At 46.0% G+C, this 16,458-nt stretch overlaps 1 protein-coding gene across 1 annotated transcript; it reads left to right on the forward strand.

The window, feature by feature from the left end:
- The first annotated feature begins 9,706 nt into the window (after positions 1–9,706).
- On the forward strand, positions 9,707–15,066 carry LOC104912200 (heat shock transcription factor, X-linked-like). The gene is made up of 2 exons (XM_010715348.3): positions 9,707–13,260; positions 14,003–15,066. The coding sequence occupies exons 1-2, from the start codon at positions 12,727–12,729 to the stop codon at positions 14,684–14,686; spliced, it is 1,218 nt and encodes a 405-aa protein (XP_010713650.2). The 5' UTR covers positions 9,707–12,726; the 3' UTR covers positions 14,687–15,066.
- Positions 15,067–16,458: the final 1,392 nt, after the last annotated feature.

Below are 16,458 nucleotides of genomic sequence, written 5' to 3' on the forward strand. Positions count from 1 at the left end.
GGCCCCGGGCTGTGCGGTGGGCTGGGGAGAGCTGAGGTCGGGAAGCTGCTCCCCTCACTGATGCTGCAGCAGGCAGAAGGTATTACAAACTGCAAAAGAGACAAGAGAGGCCACAGTCACTTGCTGCCCCGTGGGCAGGCAGCGGTGATGCCCCAGTCCCTCAGTAAGAAACCCTCCCGGTCTCTGTTCCCCGCCTGCTGCTGCAGGGGCCGTGACCTGCACCACTCGCCTCTGCTGCTGCAAGTGCACCCTGCGCAGCCCCAGCTGCCTGAGCCAGGCAGGGCTGGGGAAAACCCTGCGAGGGTCCCTCAAGAAGCATCCCCCCAGCTGCCAGCATGAGGCATTGCCATGCTGCCTACCTGCACTGCTGCACGTCTTGCTCTGCAATGTCCCAGTTGCCTGCTGCTGCAGGGTCCGGGCAAAGCACAAGTGGCTCTGAGACGGCCACTGAGAGCTGCGCAAGCAGCACCCAGAGCACGTTTCAGCTCCAAAGCTCGCCTTGTCCACACTCCAGTCCTCGCACACACGCTCGGTTGGAGGCCAGACACGAACTGATGGGCTGGGCTGCTGTACCCGCGTTCAAGCCGGGTGGGCTGAGCAGTCACAATCCATTGCACAGAGATGTCACAAACCATCGCTTGGCCATGTCCTCACCTTCACTCACAGGCATCACCACCCGTTCCACAGTGATCCGCCATCCGTTGCTTGGTCATCACAATGAGCTGGCCTCACCTGCTGCACAGGTGCCAATGGCACTCCAGTCCCAGCACACTTTTCTGGGCTTTCCCCAGCACCTCTGCTTCTTCCATTCCTTCCCACATCTCATGTGCTTGGCATCAGCGTTTCACAACAATCACTGGTGTCTGGGACATGTCTTCCCACAGGCCCCATTGGGTTGCTCAGGGCATGGCACACAGTCCCAGGCATGTACAGCCAGAAGGTTTATTCAATAAAAGGTCACACTTCCCTCTGTCTCTTGGACTAGATGATTGTAGAGGTCTTTTCCAGCTTTAATGATTCTATGATTCTATGCTACCCATATCCAAGGTCACTGCTGAGTGAATTGAGTTACTTCAGTGGAACATAAGACAGTGCTGGTGTCGCCAGTGTTGACAGCTCTCCTTCATTTACGTGTTCTTTTTTTTCTATTCAATCTTAAGTGCGCAGTGGTCTGGTCTTCTGAAAAGCCAGCAGCTGCAGAAACAGCGTATAACTGCTAATTGTCTTAAGTGGGGTAGGAAAAGAGGGCTTCGTTCGATTAGGAAAGATAACTAGAATTACTAATAGGTTTTCATACCTGAGATGCTGAGTAGCCACTGGGGCAACAGTCTGCGCTTGTCAAAGCACCATGGAATTAACTGGCCACCAGTGAATAGGATGTGTGTGTGTACCTTGGCTGTACCTACAAATGAATACAGGGCAGTGACAGCTGGTTTTGTTCAGTAACTACACAGGATTTCCTTGCTACATCCCCCTACACTTTCCTTACCAGGCCTACCATGTCTACCTAGTGCACATCAGGGATTGCTATCCCAATCCTGCTCCTCAGTGGTCACATTCCCTGCTCCATCAAGTAAAGGATAGAAATTCTTTCTGGTTCCTCTCTTACCACTGATATATTTATAAAAGGATTTCTTATTCTCTTTTACTGCAGTGGCCAATCGGAGTACATGTTGGGCTTTTGCCCTCCTAATTTCCTCCCTGCATACCTTAGCAACTTCCTTAACAACTGGCCACTGGATTGCACAATTGCTCCAAATAAAAGCATGTGAGTTGAGGATCCAGCTCTGTATATAAAAGGCCTTTTGTGTTCTCACTTCCCTATGTTTCTCTGAGAAAACTGCTGTTATGGGCGGAGTTTGCCATAAAATCAATCTGATCCAATTCATGCCTTCAGTTGTGAGCTGACAAGGGCCAAGAATCAGCCACCTCAGCACACTTTGTTTTCCTCAGGCCTTGGTTTCTGCAGTGTTCCCAGAGGCTCTGGTGTGAAGATCCATGGGAGCTGCTGTGTGGTGTTCCATTTGAACACCTCCTTCTCAGCCACTCGCCTCGTGGCCGGGTCAAAGAGATAGAGAAATTTGGAGGTTACTTTGTTCTTCTGAAAGGTCCTGATGAGAAGAAGAAAAGGGAGAGATGCAGCTCAGAAAGGCAGAGAGAGCCCTGGCTGACCCACACAGCCGTCATCGCACGGCCGTCTCCTGGGATGTGGGGAGCTGGCTGTGTAAGGCCAATTCTACCAAAGAACTAGAGCAAATAGCTGCTGCAGGCTGTCTAGTTTCCTCTATGGTGGGTTCCTCTCTAACCCCGGGCATGTCTGGATTTGCTGATCATCTCCCTGTGCCTCAGCCCAGGAGCCAGTGCCCTGAGACATGGGCTTGGAAACAACACAGTACATTTCCACAGAAGTGCTGGGTGAATTATTTCAGTTTGGCTTGAAAGAAAGTTTAACAGTTCGTTGTTGACAAAACATCTGTGCTGGAGCTCCTGGCAATAATACGAAGAAAGTTATCGAATAGTTGTTTCATGAATGACTATATGTAATATATATCTTAGAGCATCAGATAACAGTTTTTGTTCATTAATTTAGATGCCATTCGTGTGGTAATACACCAATGTGCATAACAGCAGCTTTGTTTCCTGCATCTATCTTGAAAAGCAAAACTATAGTAAAATTGTTGATGTTGAATCAACATTTGACAAAGTATGAAGGAGAATATCACTTTCAGTTTGTGGAAAGCCATCCCTGAGAGAAGGGATTTGGCTTTCCACATTTGGCTTGAATTTTCCACCATCTCCATTCAGAAAGAAAACAGAACATTGATATACTTCTTACAGTCCCAAAAGAGATGGTGTTTAAACTGTGTTTCTGTTTTTCTTCTGGAGAACCAAATTCCTGTGTCTTGTTTGTCTGGAAAAAAAAACATTCAGTTATTGGACTGAGGAGTTTAGAGGACAAAGATCATAGAACAGGGCTAGGTTTTATCTGTCTTGCCCCAAGCCCTGCACTGCAACCAGTTGTAGAAAAGGAATCCTCCAGAATAAGCTCAGTAAGCTTGTACTCAGGATTTCTTCAACTACTACAAAAGTCTTAGGGAGGCATGGGGCAACCTGACTTGTGAGCAGAAATAACTGTGTATGAATATAAGGTCCTTTGCAAGGTGAAGGTCATTTCTTGTTTCCCAAGTACTCCTCTCATTTTGCATGAATTTGTTTTTAAAATCTTTATTGAACTTTTCCAATGCATGCACACATACACACACTAGAAAATTTTGTTGAGATCACAGAATCGCAGAACCACAGAATTGTAGGGGTTGGAAGGGATCTCAAGAGATCATTGAGTCCAGCTCCTCTGCAAAGCAGGCCCCCAACAGCAGGCTACACAGATAGACATCCAGGCAGGTCATGAGTATCTCCAGAGAAGGAAAACCCACAACCTCCCTGGACAGCCTGTTCCAGTGTTCCGCCACCCTTACCATAAAGTTTTTCTGCAAGTTTGTATAGGACCTCCTACATTCAAGTGTTAGGCCTTTACCCCTTGTCCTATCAGTACACACCACTGAGATGAGCCTGGGCTCATCCATTTGCCTCCCACCTCCCTTTAGATATTTGTAAATACGTATCAGATCCCCTTTCAGTTTTCTTTTTCCCAGACTGAGCAAACAGAGGTTACACAGCCTTTCCTTGTACAGGAGATGTTCCAGGCCCTTTATCATCCTTGTGGCCCTCCGCTGGACACCTTCTGGGAGATCCCTGTCTGTTTTGAACTGGGAAGCCCAGAATTGAACACAGATGTTTGATACCTGAGCATGCTCCTTAAGCAGAAATTTGGTGCTCCTATAAGCCTGGGTTGGGACAGAAACTGATTCTAGAGTTCATCAGGCTTTCCTAGCAAATAAGATTAGAAAACACTTCCATTTCATCCTAAAAGCTCATTTGTTGTTATCACTACTATTTCAAGCTTGGAGGATGATATTTTGTCGAACAAGATGCTTCTACTCCCCAGAAGCCTCTCACTTAGCCCAAGGTTTCCCTGATGGCTCATCCACGCTCTGTAGGCTCCACAGCTAGTCCCATGGCCGACTGAACTTAATTCGTTTTTAGTTAACCATAAAGGTGGGTTCAACACCATCCTTAAGCCTCTTGAACTTCAGCTCTCCCAATTCATAAGTTGGTTTATTTTCATCTCTTTCTAAGCTTTTCCAAATTAAAGTAATGTGATTTTTAATCCTTTCTTTCCTAGTATTTGCTCAGTATCTAGTACAGTGGAGCCCTCAGATGCCGCCTGTGCTGCCGTGATAATTCAAGTGAAACAGAGCATTATAGAGCAACTAGCTTCTTTTTTCCGCATTGCAACTGAGCAGCATTTTACCCTGGTAGTAAAAATAGACAGACAGTAAGGGTACAAAAACAAAAAAAAACCCATACCAGGCATAGAAAAACAGGCTCAATAAATTCTTCACTGCCTATGAAAGCTCAAAGAATTTGCTTCTAACACAAGCATGTTGTCTACAGCAGCATCTCTATTAGGCTTGTTCCCTTTCCTAAACATTCCTATCATTGTCATTTCTCAAGGTTGTCATATTCACAGCCATGACAGCATAGACACTGCACTGTAAGATCTGTCAGAGAGGCCAGCTCATTTTCTCCATCTTCTGACATTCGCGGGTCTTTAATATCAGGCTGTCATAACGCCAAAGAGAAAGGTGGGTGCTTCCTCCTCCGGTGCTGCTCCCGTGACTGCCAGCACACACTTTAATCATTAGTCTTGCACTACTGTGAAATCCTGGCTTTTGTGCCCTTGGAGTTCCATGCTAGAAATTGCTGTTGGCAGAAACCTAGGGCAGAGTTACAATAGTCAGATTAATTCTTTACATTCTACAAAGCTGATCTAGTTTTCTTTCTGAAACTTTCTTTTTGTGACTCTTTTTGAGAGGGGAGCTACAGTATGTGTAAGCCTCATTTAGTGACAGGCATAGGTGAAACTCAGCTGCTTAAAACAGACCTCTCTGCACCTGGACTGTTTGTCTGTAGGTCCCCTGCTACAGCAGATGAGCGCAATAGGCAGCAGTGTTTTCTGCAATCTGTAACTTCTTTGATCCAGTATTGTATGGAAGTCTCTGGACTCTCAGGACGCGCTAGAGACATAACAGCACACCAATGTGGTTAAAAGCTATCAGTCTGCTTTATTGTTAAGCACTACTCTGTTTATACATGTTAACAGAGCATTCTGCAAAACACTCTTCAACTGTTCACACAGGCGCTTAGCTAATCAGAGCTGTGAGATGTTCTTTCTTCTTCTAAAGGTGTCCTTGGTTCTCATGCCGCTTATCTTGCTCCACAGCTGCTGCTCTGAACAGTTTTTTTCTTACATTCCCACATTTCCCCCTTTTTTGTTTATTCGCAAACTTCTACCATACTATAAAATAATAACACTAATTATATTAATAATACAATCATTATAACTCAATCAAAGCCTCAACTGACAATACTATAAGGGTGAGAAAGGAGACAAGGCAAACATAGCATCATGACAAGAAATGCTGTTAGCCTACTAAAAAGAACAAACACGTGTTTGGTCTGCAGCCCAACCTTCTGCAACCTGGAAATAAATCCCGGAGGCCCCCATTCTGTGTTAATCTCTAACTGCCTTGAAGGAGATCTTCAACTTTAATGTATTTGATATATTGATTTTGAAAGATCACTAAGATTTGTACAACAGATGCTTTTAGAATGCTCATGATTATATCTTTGGGCTAATAGAGAATTAATAGTCGGGCAACTTTTGCATGCCAGATAGAACTAGGGGCATTATTATTTACTGACCCTTGAGAACCAACAATCTGCAGAAAAAGAGAGAGAAAAAACATGGTGGTGGTGAATGCGATAGGCAGTGCGAGCAGGGAGTCCCCTGCTTCAAGGTGCACTTTTCCTCTCTCACCCACCTCAGATTCTCTCTTGCTTTTATTCTTCTCAGGGTCAGAAAGATATTTTCCATTTGTACACTGCATCCGCATGGCCAGTGCGTGATACAGAGGCCAAATGGAATACCTGCTTGCAGAATAAACTATCAAGGTTAACTCTCTTAGTGTGCGCCTTTGTCTAAGGTGCTGCATGATCATATTTTAAATTCCAATGATTAGTGGGATGAAAGAGAGTTTATCATTCTATAATATAGGGTCATCCCTTTGCCTGGGATTCCTTGCCAGGTTTTGTCTTAGCGCTACTAATACATTAAAATAGCTATTTCCATAGATTCCAGTATTGGTAATATTAAATCCTGTTAATTCACATTCAATCTATTACTAATATAAAAATAAAAAAACCACACAACAACCATTACTACTGTTGCTATTTGCAATAGTTGTATTGCAAGTTACAAAGCAATACCAAACAATAAGAAGCACACAATCCCTATCATTATGAGTTCATGGTCGTTTCAAACTTGGTTTCAGACTTTCTCATCGTTTCTCATCTTTTTCTTTCTTTTTTTCTTTTTTTTTTCCCCCCAAGTAAGCGTTTTACAATACCAATAACTATACTATACTAATAGTTATAATACCTATTCCCAGCAACAGTCCCTGGTATAAGGACATCTAAAGCTACCCAAGCATTTAGAGTGGATGTCATGCATGTCCTGGAAAGTGAGAGAAAATATAGTGAGTTTACCAATGTAACATGGACCCCCAAAAGCATTTCCTGGAATTTCCAAACATAAAACATGTTTTCTCCCATCCCTTAGATTTGTTACCAATCTTTTGAGTTCCAAGAATATTTAACTCCTGTGGGTCCCAGGGTATAGTAGTATTGAGACTCCTAAGAAGCTTGAAAGAACAATCACCTGGAGTATCCAATACATTGCAACTACCTGTGGAGTAAGCAGAAAAGTCAGAATCATTAAGAAACAGCATCCCTATAAAACAAGTTTGGAAGGGATCAGTGGCAGAAGCAAGCACTAAGCAGAAGTTGGTTCAGCCTGTTGATTTAGCCGAGGTGACCCACATGTTTTGGCGCAGGTTGATTTGATGCAGTTCAGGTAGTGCTCCTGCACCAAGGGCGAACACTGAGAGCAGGAATCCAAATAAGGCCATCGTCTGTGGAAAGACAAAAATAACCTCTTCCTACATACATGATAATACTTGGGCCCTTCCAATCTCCTGTCAACGGATCTTTGTAAGATACTTTAGCAGACTCAGATAGCACTCCCATGCTAGTACCTGAATGATGCAAGGTTATAGCAGGTACTGCTGAACCTTCTCGTACAGAAAGGAAATAAAGGGAAAAAAGAGCGCTCATGAGGCAATCTGGCACATCACGTATATTACTCATTCAGTTTAGTTGTGTTTTTAGCATAGCATGTGCACATTCTATAATAGCTGACCTGTAGGAGTACATGGGAACCCGAATGTATGTTGAACTCCCCACTTCTGCAAAAAAGACTGTACTGACTGTGACCCATAGGCCGGCCCATTATCCGTTTTAATTTGTTTCAGAACTCCCAGGATAGCAAAACATACAATCCAATTTTTAATATCTAGCAGATTCACCCGCTAAAGGAGAAGCCCATATAAATCCAGAGTAAGTGTCGATAGCGACATGAGCACATCACAATCAACCAAACTCTGCAGTATGGGTGACATCTGTTTGCCACACTTCCAATTCTTGCAAGCCTCGGGGTCCCCAGCTCAAGGCCACTGTTATGGCGACTCCTCTGTGGACATGTTTGTACTATTCAACCTTGCATCATTCATGCCAATATTGAACTATCTATGTAAACCACGCACATTTTGATGAAACATCTAAATAGAGCTATGAGCAGCATCAAACAGTTTAACAGGGGTCACCATAACCAATTTATCAGCAACAGCATTACCCTCCCCTAAACCAAGGGTACTTAGGTAGCTATGAATGTCGATGACACAGTATGGTTCCTTTCCTTGCTGTAACGTGTGTTTAAGACGTAAAAACAGAGAGATAAGTCACATATTCTTGTTGTCTTTAATGTGGGCATCCTCAATTCTTTGACATACACCAGCCGTGTAGAGGGAATCAGTTACAACATTTAGAGGTTCATTTGGCCACGCAGTAAAAGCCCATACAATCGCTTTTAGTTCCATAGTTTATAAGCTGTCTTGTGGCTCCGTTGGCACAAGCTGATGCTTCCAGCTATTGTCCCACCACACACAGACAGCTTTGTGGCTCTGGCATCCAGCGTCAGTCTATACTGTGTGACCATTCACCGGTCGTTTTGAATACCGAGGTATTCCAATCCAGTCAGTTTTTTCTAGGAATTGTGCTATCTGCTGATCTGGGCGTTCTGTACGCAGATGGCCAGGATACCCTTCTACAGCCAACTGTAAAGAGAGGGAATGACTCTGCGCACAGCGAGGTAAAGGGTAAGCTAATATCGTCAGGTTCTCGACCCACTATGCAGAGAACTCTGTCTCTGCCCATATGAATCAGTTCAACTACTGTATCGATATGAGTCATCAAGGACGACCAAGGCTGAGCAGGGGGAAACAGCCATTCCAGCAAAAAAAAAAACCACAGAAGGAGAAGATTGTTTAGTAGGCCTGTTTTGAGAAGCATGCCATTTTTATTTTTTTATTATTTTTTTTTACATTGACAGATGACTGCAAAAGCATGCTTCTCCTGGACATACATGACAAGGGAAATGTTGTGAAGTAAGGATTGGCGATGGCTAGCTGCCGGTTGAATTTGGGTGGTAATCTGAACTAAAGCCTGCTTAGCCTCAGGTGTCAGTACAATCGCATCATTAGCACATCTCCCCCTTAACAACTGTAACAACAGTTCTAATTGAGCATTAGAAATGGCTGTAGCTATTGTAAGTGACCTAAAAGAGTTTGTAAGTCGGTGAGTGTAGTGTGGAAATATCAATTTTCAATTCTACAGTCTGAGGGTATATCATAGCATCTGACAATTCCCAACCCAGATATAACATAGGAAAGGTGCGTTACACTTTATCTGGTGCCACCGTAAGGCCAAATTGAGAGAGATGGGAGATTAATTGCATTTCCCAGCTATTATCAAAAGGCTGTTCCTGACAGCACAGTATATCATCCATGTAATGATAAATGATCATATGAGGGTTTGCTTTACGAATGGGTTGCAAGGCTGTGGCTACAAATAGCTGACACATAGTTGGAGAATTCTTCATGCCTTGATGCAGTACAACCCATTCATACCGAGAGGCTGGATCTGCTTTATTGACAGATGGCACAGAAAAACAGAATGCTTACAGTCTTTCTTGTGGTGTGTCTCCCGTATTCCCCCTATTTTGTTTATTAAGAATGGATTTCAATGTTAGATGAGTATACTCAATGATAGCTTGTCCAGTAGGAGAATGAGGAATGCCTGTAATATGTCTAACACCTTATTCTTGGAGGAAAGTTCGAATGGATAAGCAGGTCCATTATTGGCTCTAACTAACTTACACGCAGGCTGCAGAGACTCTGCAACAAGCGACGTAGGCAGAGCGGAGGAAAGCAGCGTCACGGCGAGCAACGGCGGCGGGGCTGGAGGGCGGGAGCGGGATGAGCGCCGGAGGCAGAGCCGAGGGCAGCAGCGATGGTGGGGTGTCGCGATTTCTCTTCCCCACGGTCAGGGGCGGGTCGGAGCCGCGGATCGAATCCGGACCAGGGCTGCTTGCTGCACGGAAGGGCAGCGGCGGGGTGGGAGGGAGGGCGATGGGGAATAGTCGGAAGAAATTCTTCCCTGTCGAATTTGTCGAAGCCCTTCCATTATTTGGTGCCAAACAGATAGAAGTTTAGCAGCCGTTCTGTCTTTAGTAATAGAGGCCTCCTGGAGTTTTGCGCCAATTTTGTCCCAAAGTTCTCCATAAAAAGAGAATCCAGTTTTCGGAAATTCAGGGACATTTTTGCTTAACCATTTGAGAAACGTAACTAATGCTAAGGTAAATACAGGCTGATTCTGAAATGTTAAAACTAACTGTAAGGCTTCAAGATTTACTTGCTGCTCCTTCGTTAGTGAACTCTCCATAGTTCCCGACCGCTCACCCCCCGTCCTGCAGAACGGTGTGAGCACGCGAAACAGTCTCTCTGTACTTCAGTCAGGCAGCGCTGCTGGATGAGTCGGTGGAGCAACAGGTGCTATCGGTAGGACAGGACCCGTAAAAGGCACTGGTTGAGAGCCTCGGTCAGGCCCCGTATCCCTTTTTGCTGCATACAAATTTCCAGATTACGTAATCATTCTGTTAATATTTTAACCTTGCAGTCCAGTTTTTCCAGCCCCTCACCCCCATTGTCGCTCTCTGATTCTACAGGAGGCTGCTCCTGGCAGTGTCCATCAGGGGCGATGTCAGGTATAGCCCCTTTTACCTGCTGCAATACTGCAGATGACTCAGTAGCAGTGTCATTTGAAAGATCAGGAGCTGCTGCCTCTACCAATGCTTTTACCTGACCTGCCGAGGAACACACAGGGTGTGTGATACCCTGAACAGGCACGTCAAACTCCAAAGCCGAATTAGTTGTACCGGCCAGTGCCTGTATAGCTGTAGCAGCTACCTGTCGCTCAGCTTGCATAGCTTTCAAAGAGTTAATAATAGACCTCCACAAGGGGTCAAGGGTCCGCAATAATTTTTCTTCCTTTCCACCATTAATGACTGAGTCCTACATGCGGTCCCCAATATCACGCCATTTGTCGACGCTGAATATCAGTGCCACTTCTGACAAATGTCCCTTCTTCCGAGCCCAATGCACCAGGGTCTCGGTAATGCCTTTAGGAGACGACTGCTCCCTTCTCTTAGAGAGATATTTAACAGCAGTTTCTCTGCAGCTTCCCACTCCATCATGGATACAGAGGGCAGGTCGCGACCCCACTTCCAGCTAACCGCAACATTTACGTCGGCGCCTAATCCAGCTATCACAACATGGTGCCAACCTCTGTTGTGACTGTCCTGCTGTTGTCCACTTCCCTGAATCGTCCCACGAAGTGTCCCTGTTCGGGTGCCAAATGTGTGGAAGTCTCTGGACTCTCAGGATGCGCTAGAGACATAACAGCACACCAATGTGGTTAACAGCTATTAATCTGCTTTATTGTTAAGCACTACTCTGTTTATACATGTTAACAGAGCATTCTGCAAAACATTCTTCAACTGTTCACACAGGCGCTTAGCCAATCAGAGCCATGAGATGTTCTTTCTTCTTCTAAAGATGTCCTTAGTTCTCATGCCGCTTATCTTGCTCCACAGCTGCTGCTCTGAACAGTTTTTTTCTTATGTTCCCACACAATATCAAGATGAAACCAAGAGAGAAGAAGAACAGGAGCCCAAACCAGGCAGTGGTGCAGTATATAGTCTGTACATGGAGTCAGGGCTGCCCCACAGACACAATTCAGCATGTGCTCTTGGAAAACATCATATGGTTGGTGATAGCACAGCCATTCCACTGGCCAGTAATAGATCCTAGATGACATAATCACAGAATGGTTTGAGTTGGAAGGGATCTATAAGACCATCTAGCTCCAGCCCCCCTGCTGGAGACTGGGACACCTCCCACTAAACAAGGTTGATCAAAGACCTCTGCAAGGTCTTTTGGAAACGTAGGGGCTCAATATATCCTCCAGGTTAGTGTTGTCCTCAAAGTTTGCATCAGCTCCAGCCCCGCATCCAGATATTGCGTGATAATGTCTATCAACTCTTGCATGAAGTTTGCATCCCTCCACTTCATGATCTCTAGTTAAATACTGGAACATCACAATGAGGTGTCCCCACAACCTTCGTTTTTCCAGACTGAAACAAAAACAGTTCCTTCTGCCTATCTTAATAGGAGAAGAGCCCAAACTCTTTATGTCATTATGCCCTCCTCTGCACTCTCTCCAAGAGCTTTGCATCCCTCGTGTGTTTTACAACAGGGCACAAGTCAGATCCAGTTTGTCATCACCAGAACCCGATATTTTCCCTGGGCATGCTCTCCAGCCTCCTGTCTGCTGACAGGGACACCCCCACAAGTAAAACTTAGCACGTGTTTTTTGCAAAATTAATGTGGTTGCTGACTACCTTTGTGGTCCCCACTTTCACACCTGGCCGTGCTCAGCAGGAACTCCCGCAGCCCCTAGAAACACCACAGCTGCAGGCTCCCTGGGCCGCCCTGACATTCCTTGGCTCCTGCTTTGCAATGGCCATGAGAGCAGCAGCCACGATGATGCCAACAGACTGGCAGCCCTATGCAGCCCTGCACTGCCCAACCTGCACCTGCAGCCATCACCGGGCACACAGATTCTCCCTTACACAAGCTCTGTTATGGAAATCACACAGCACTGGCAAGAGGTGTCCACAATCTGGGAAGCGATTGCTATTTTTTTCAGGTCCCAGTGCTCAGGAAACTGATTTCCAGCCTATCTGCAGAAGCAGGGGGACACTCAGGAAGCCAGCATGGAGCTACTCAGGGGAGTACATGGAGAAGGGGAAGCAAAGCCTCGGTGAGAGCCGGTCTCATTCCAACACAGCTTTATTTGCCTTTCAAGTCAAGTTCAAACAGCCTTGGCTCAGGGCAGGACCAGCAACAAGTGCTACTCATGACATCAGCTCAGGCAGTTTCAGCCAGGCCTTGGGCAGCACATGCTGGTGTCACTGTGATGACACAAGGGCACCACAGTGATGTCTGAGCATCTCCCACCGGAACACCCAGGCAGTGCCGGTGGATTTCCCTTGCCAGCAGGCAGAGTGAACACTGGCTCGCTGCACAGATGGCTGCATGTGCAACCTCTGATCAGTGCAAGACCGGACACATTGAAATGGAAGCTTCTGCTTTTGATCTGGAGGAGCTGGCCAAGACCTCAGGCTCCACTTCCACTGACCCAGCAGCACAGGACCAAGCACTGGCTGGCCATGCTGCTGGGACATCGGTGGTGGAACAACAGGATTCACAAATGTTTCCCAATCGTTTACCTCTGAGTTTCTCTGAGGAAAACACTGGCCAAGCCAGTGTCTTCGCACCACTCACCTTCCCACAGAAACTCTGGGTACTGGCCGAATGTGAGCAAGTGAAGAGCGTTTGGTGGGGCCATGGAGGAAACTGCATCGTAATTGAGAAAGAACTGTTTGCGGTGGAAGTCCTGGCCAAGGAAGCACCTGTGAGAGCATTTGGCTGCACAAGCATGAAGAGCTTTATTTGCCAGCTCAACCGCTATGGCTTCACCAAAGTGCCACGGGACCTGGAAAGATCTCCATTCCTTCCTGAGTTTCTGGCTGAGGAAGAAGCGACTGCTGCCCATAGGAAGGTAAGTGCATCAGTTGGTCCCCATACGATCAGGTTCTCACAGTAAACTCACAAAACATCGCGTTTCACTCAACAGGAACTGTACCATTAAAGTGACTGATTGGTGTGGTTTAACCCAGCAGGTGACTCGGCACCACACACTCATTTGCTTTGTTCCCCTTCCCAGTGGGATGGGGGAGAGCAGTGGAGAAAAAAGGAGAAATCCTGGGTTGTGACAAAACTTATTTACTAAGAAAGAACAATAGTATTGCCAGTATATGTATATATGAATGTATATCACGAGTGATGCACAAGCGATTGCTCACCATCCCTCGACTCAAGCCCATCTAGCCTGTGAGCAGTGTAAAAGAGCCAGATGAACTCCCATCCCCTTCCAGACTACTTCTGTTAGATGTCATATGGCATGGAATATCTCTTTGGCCAGTTTAAGTCAGCTGCCCTAATTCTGATCCTTCCCAACTCCGAGGTCCCTGTACTGAGAATTGCTTGGCTCTGTACAACGCTGCTTAGCAGCAGCTACACACATCAGTGTGCTGTCAACATTATTTTACTCCTTGAACCAAACCATAGCATCATACCAGCACTCTGAAGAATACAGTTCCATCCCAACTGAAACTAAGACACCCATCAGCCTTGTTCTTAGCCACATTTGTCCGGAGCCATGAGAAGCCCTAGTTCCTGTATCTTGCTGTCCTTCAGTTCCACACTGACAGCACCTAACTCTTCTCCTTTATCTTTTCCAGTTACTTCTGTACTCCAGCCCCTTCTTCAGAAGAGATTACCCGTGGCTGCTGGAGCGCTGCAAGTGTAGAGCGGCACACAAGAGAAGAGCCATGACTGCCCCTGCCCTGCAAGAGGGTCTGAATGAGAACACCCAGCGGAGCAGCCCAGATGCCCGGCCAACACAGGGAATGCCTGCTGGGCCAGAGAAGAGCCTGCAGGCAGCAGAGCCACAAGGCACGCAAGCAGCAGCACCCATGGGGCCCCCGCCAGCCAAGCGCCCTAAGAATGACACCCTTCAAGCCCAAGGAGGTGCTGCTCACATCCTGCCAGGCCCTGCTGCAGCACCAACTCAGGAACAGTGCCAGGCTCTGCTCCACTCCATCCTGCCACCAAGCAGCAGCCAGATGTTGGGTGCCACTTGCACTCCTCCAATACAGGGCACTCTGCCCTTTGGGATCCCCACTTTCACACCTGGCCATCCTGAGCAGGAGTTCCCGCAGCCCCCAGAAACACCACAGCTGCAGGCTCCCTGGGCTGCCTTGACTTTCCTTGGCACCTGCTTTGCAATGGCCATGAGGGCAGCAGCCATGATGATGCCACCAGAATGGCAGCCCTGTGCAGCCCCGCACTGCCCAACCTGCACCTGCAGCCAGCACCGGGCTGCCCCACACCAGGCAGATGCAGGCCATGGGATGGTCCTGTAGTGCAGGACCCTTTGCAGGCAGTGCTGCAGCAGCCCCTAGTTATTTGTTCCTAGTTTGTAGCTCATAGGTATGTAGTTTTGGAAATAGCATGTTGCAGTTATTATCCTTTTATGTATTTTTTGTTTATGTATTTATCTATTCACTCATTTAATATTTCTGGAAATAAAAGGTTTAAATATTAAATCCTTTCATTTGCCTTGCTCTTTTTTTTTTTTTTAAATATTAATTCCCTTACTTCCTGGTGAAATCTCAAATGGCATTTGCATTTTGACTCACAACAGGCAAGGGTAACACAGCTTCTTACAGCAATGGAAACTTTTTCTCTAAACATTTTGGTCTAGGTTCTTTGCTGTAGTATAAGAGACTGGGTCACATTTTCACATCTCCCAGTCTGGGAGACATGCTCCTAATCACAGAACCATAGAATGGCTTGGGTAGGAAGGGACCTTGAGGATCACAAATGCTCAACCTCCCTGCTACAGAACTAGATCAGACTGCGCAGGTCTCCATCCAACCTGGCTTTCAGGATCTCCAGGGACAGGCCATCCACAACCTCTTTGGCCATCCTGCTCCAGCACCTCACCACCCTCTCCATAAGAAACTTCCCCTTGGTATTTAATCCGGATCTCCTCTCCTTTCATTCAAATCCAGTCCCCCTTGTCCTATCACTTCCCCACCCTCCTAAAAAGTTCATTTCCCTCTCAAGTTCAATCTCCCTCTAAATGTTGGATGGCTTCAATGAGGTGTCCCCATCGCCTTCTCTTCTCCAGGCTGAAAAAGTCCAATTGAAGTTGCGGTCACCAGAACCCCAATCCATTTCCTGAGGTTTCTCTCCAGCCTCCTGACCCCTGTGGATGGAGCCAGGGCTGCCCCATGCGTACCATTCAATACGCGCTCTGATCACTTGCTCCTTAAATGAGTTGGTCAATCTACTAGCATTACTCTAGCTTGACACTGATTCTTCTGTCTAAAATTAATCCTCCTTTAACTGGAAACTATGCGTCAAGTACTTCTTATATGGCATAATAAATGAAACCACAAAAATAATTTGAAGGAAGATAGGGTTGGCTGTTTCTTTTTTTTTTTTTTCCTTTCTATTTTAAGTCAGAATTTTACACAGTCTCATTTCTGTTGTCCATGGGAGATGAAGAAAATTGAATGAAATATTTTTTGTGAAAGTGGCAAACTCAGCATCATTTTCTTATTTGCTGTCTGATTTATTCTGATGTATTTAGTTCCTTCTGATGCAAATGAGTTGTATGCAGTAATTCAAACACAGCCCTATGTATTTAAGGAACAGGAGACATGAAGATCTCCAGATGTATTTTGCTTGCCTTTGCAGATGAAACAGCAACTCTGTGTTTAATGTCCTCAGGTTATTGTGCCAAGTTACACCACTGCCAAAGTAGGTGGTGCTGAAAGGCACAGCAGCTCAACTATGCTGTGCTTTTTTCATCCCCTAATCTTTCAGCAGAATATATTTAGCAGCTTGTTTAATTCTAAGAGATGTGGAGAAGTGGGAGAAGGGATTGTTGCTACTGTTTTTTATGAGAGGCCCACAGAAGATGATAAAGGGCCTGGAAGCATCTCCTTTATGAGTAAAGGCTGAGTAACCTAGGTCTGTTCAGCTTGGGGGGAAAAGAAGACTGAGAAGGGATGTGATAAATATCTAAAGAGAGGTGGGAGGCAAATGGATGAGTCCAGGCTCTTCTAGGTGGTGTGTTCTGATAGGACAAAGTAATGGTCTAAAACTTGAACAGAGGATGTACCGT

This window comes from Meleagris gallopavo, chromosome 1 (assembly GCF_905368555.1).
Source record: "Meleagris gallopavo chromosome 1, MGAL_WU_HG_1.1, whole genome shotgun sequence".
Taxonomy (NCBI): Eukaryota; Metazoa; Chordata; class Aves; order Galliformes; family Phasianidae; genus Meleagris; species Meleagris gallopavo.

What these genes read in the sequence shown, in the direction of transcription:
- LOC104912200 (XM_010715348.3), top strand. Translation starts at nt 12,727, where the DNA reads ATGGCTGCATGTGCAACCTCTGATCAGTGCAAGACCGGACACATTGAA. An exon ending in CGACTGCTGCCCATAGGAAG is followed by an intron (nt 13,261 to 14,002) that starts GTAAGTGCATCA and finishes TATCTTTTCCAG; the next exon opens with TTACTTCTGTACTCCAGCCC.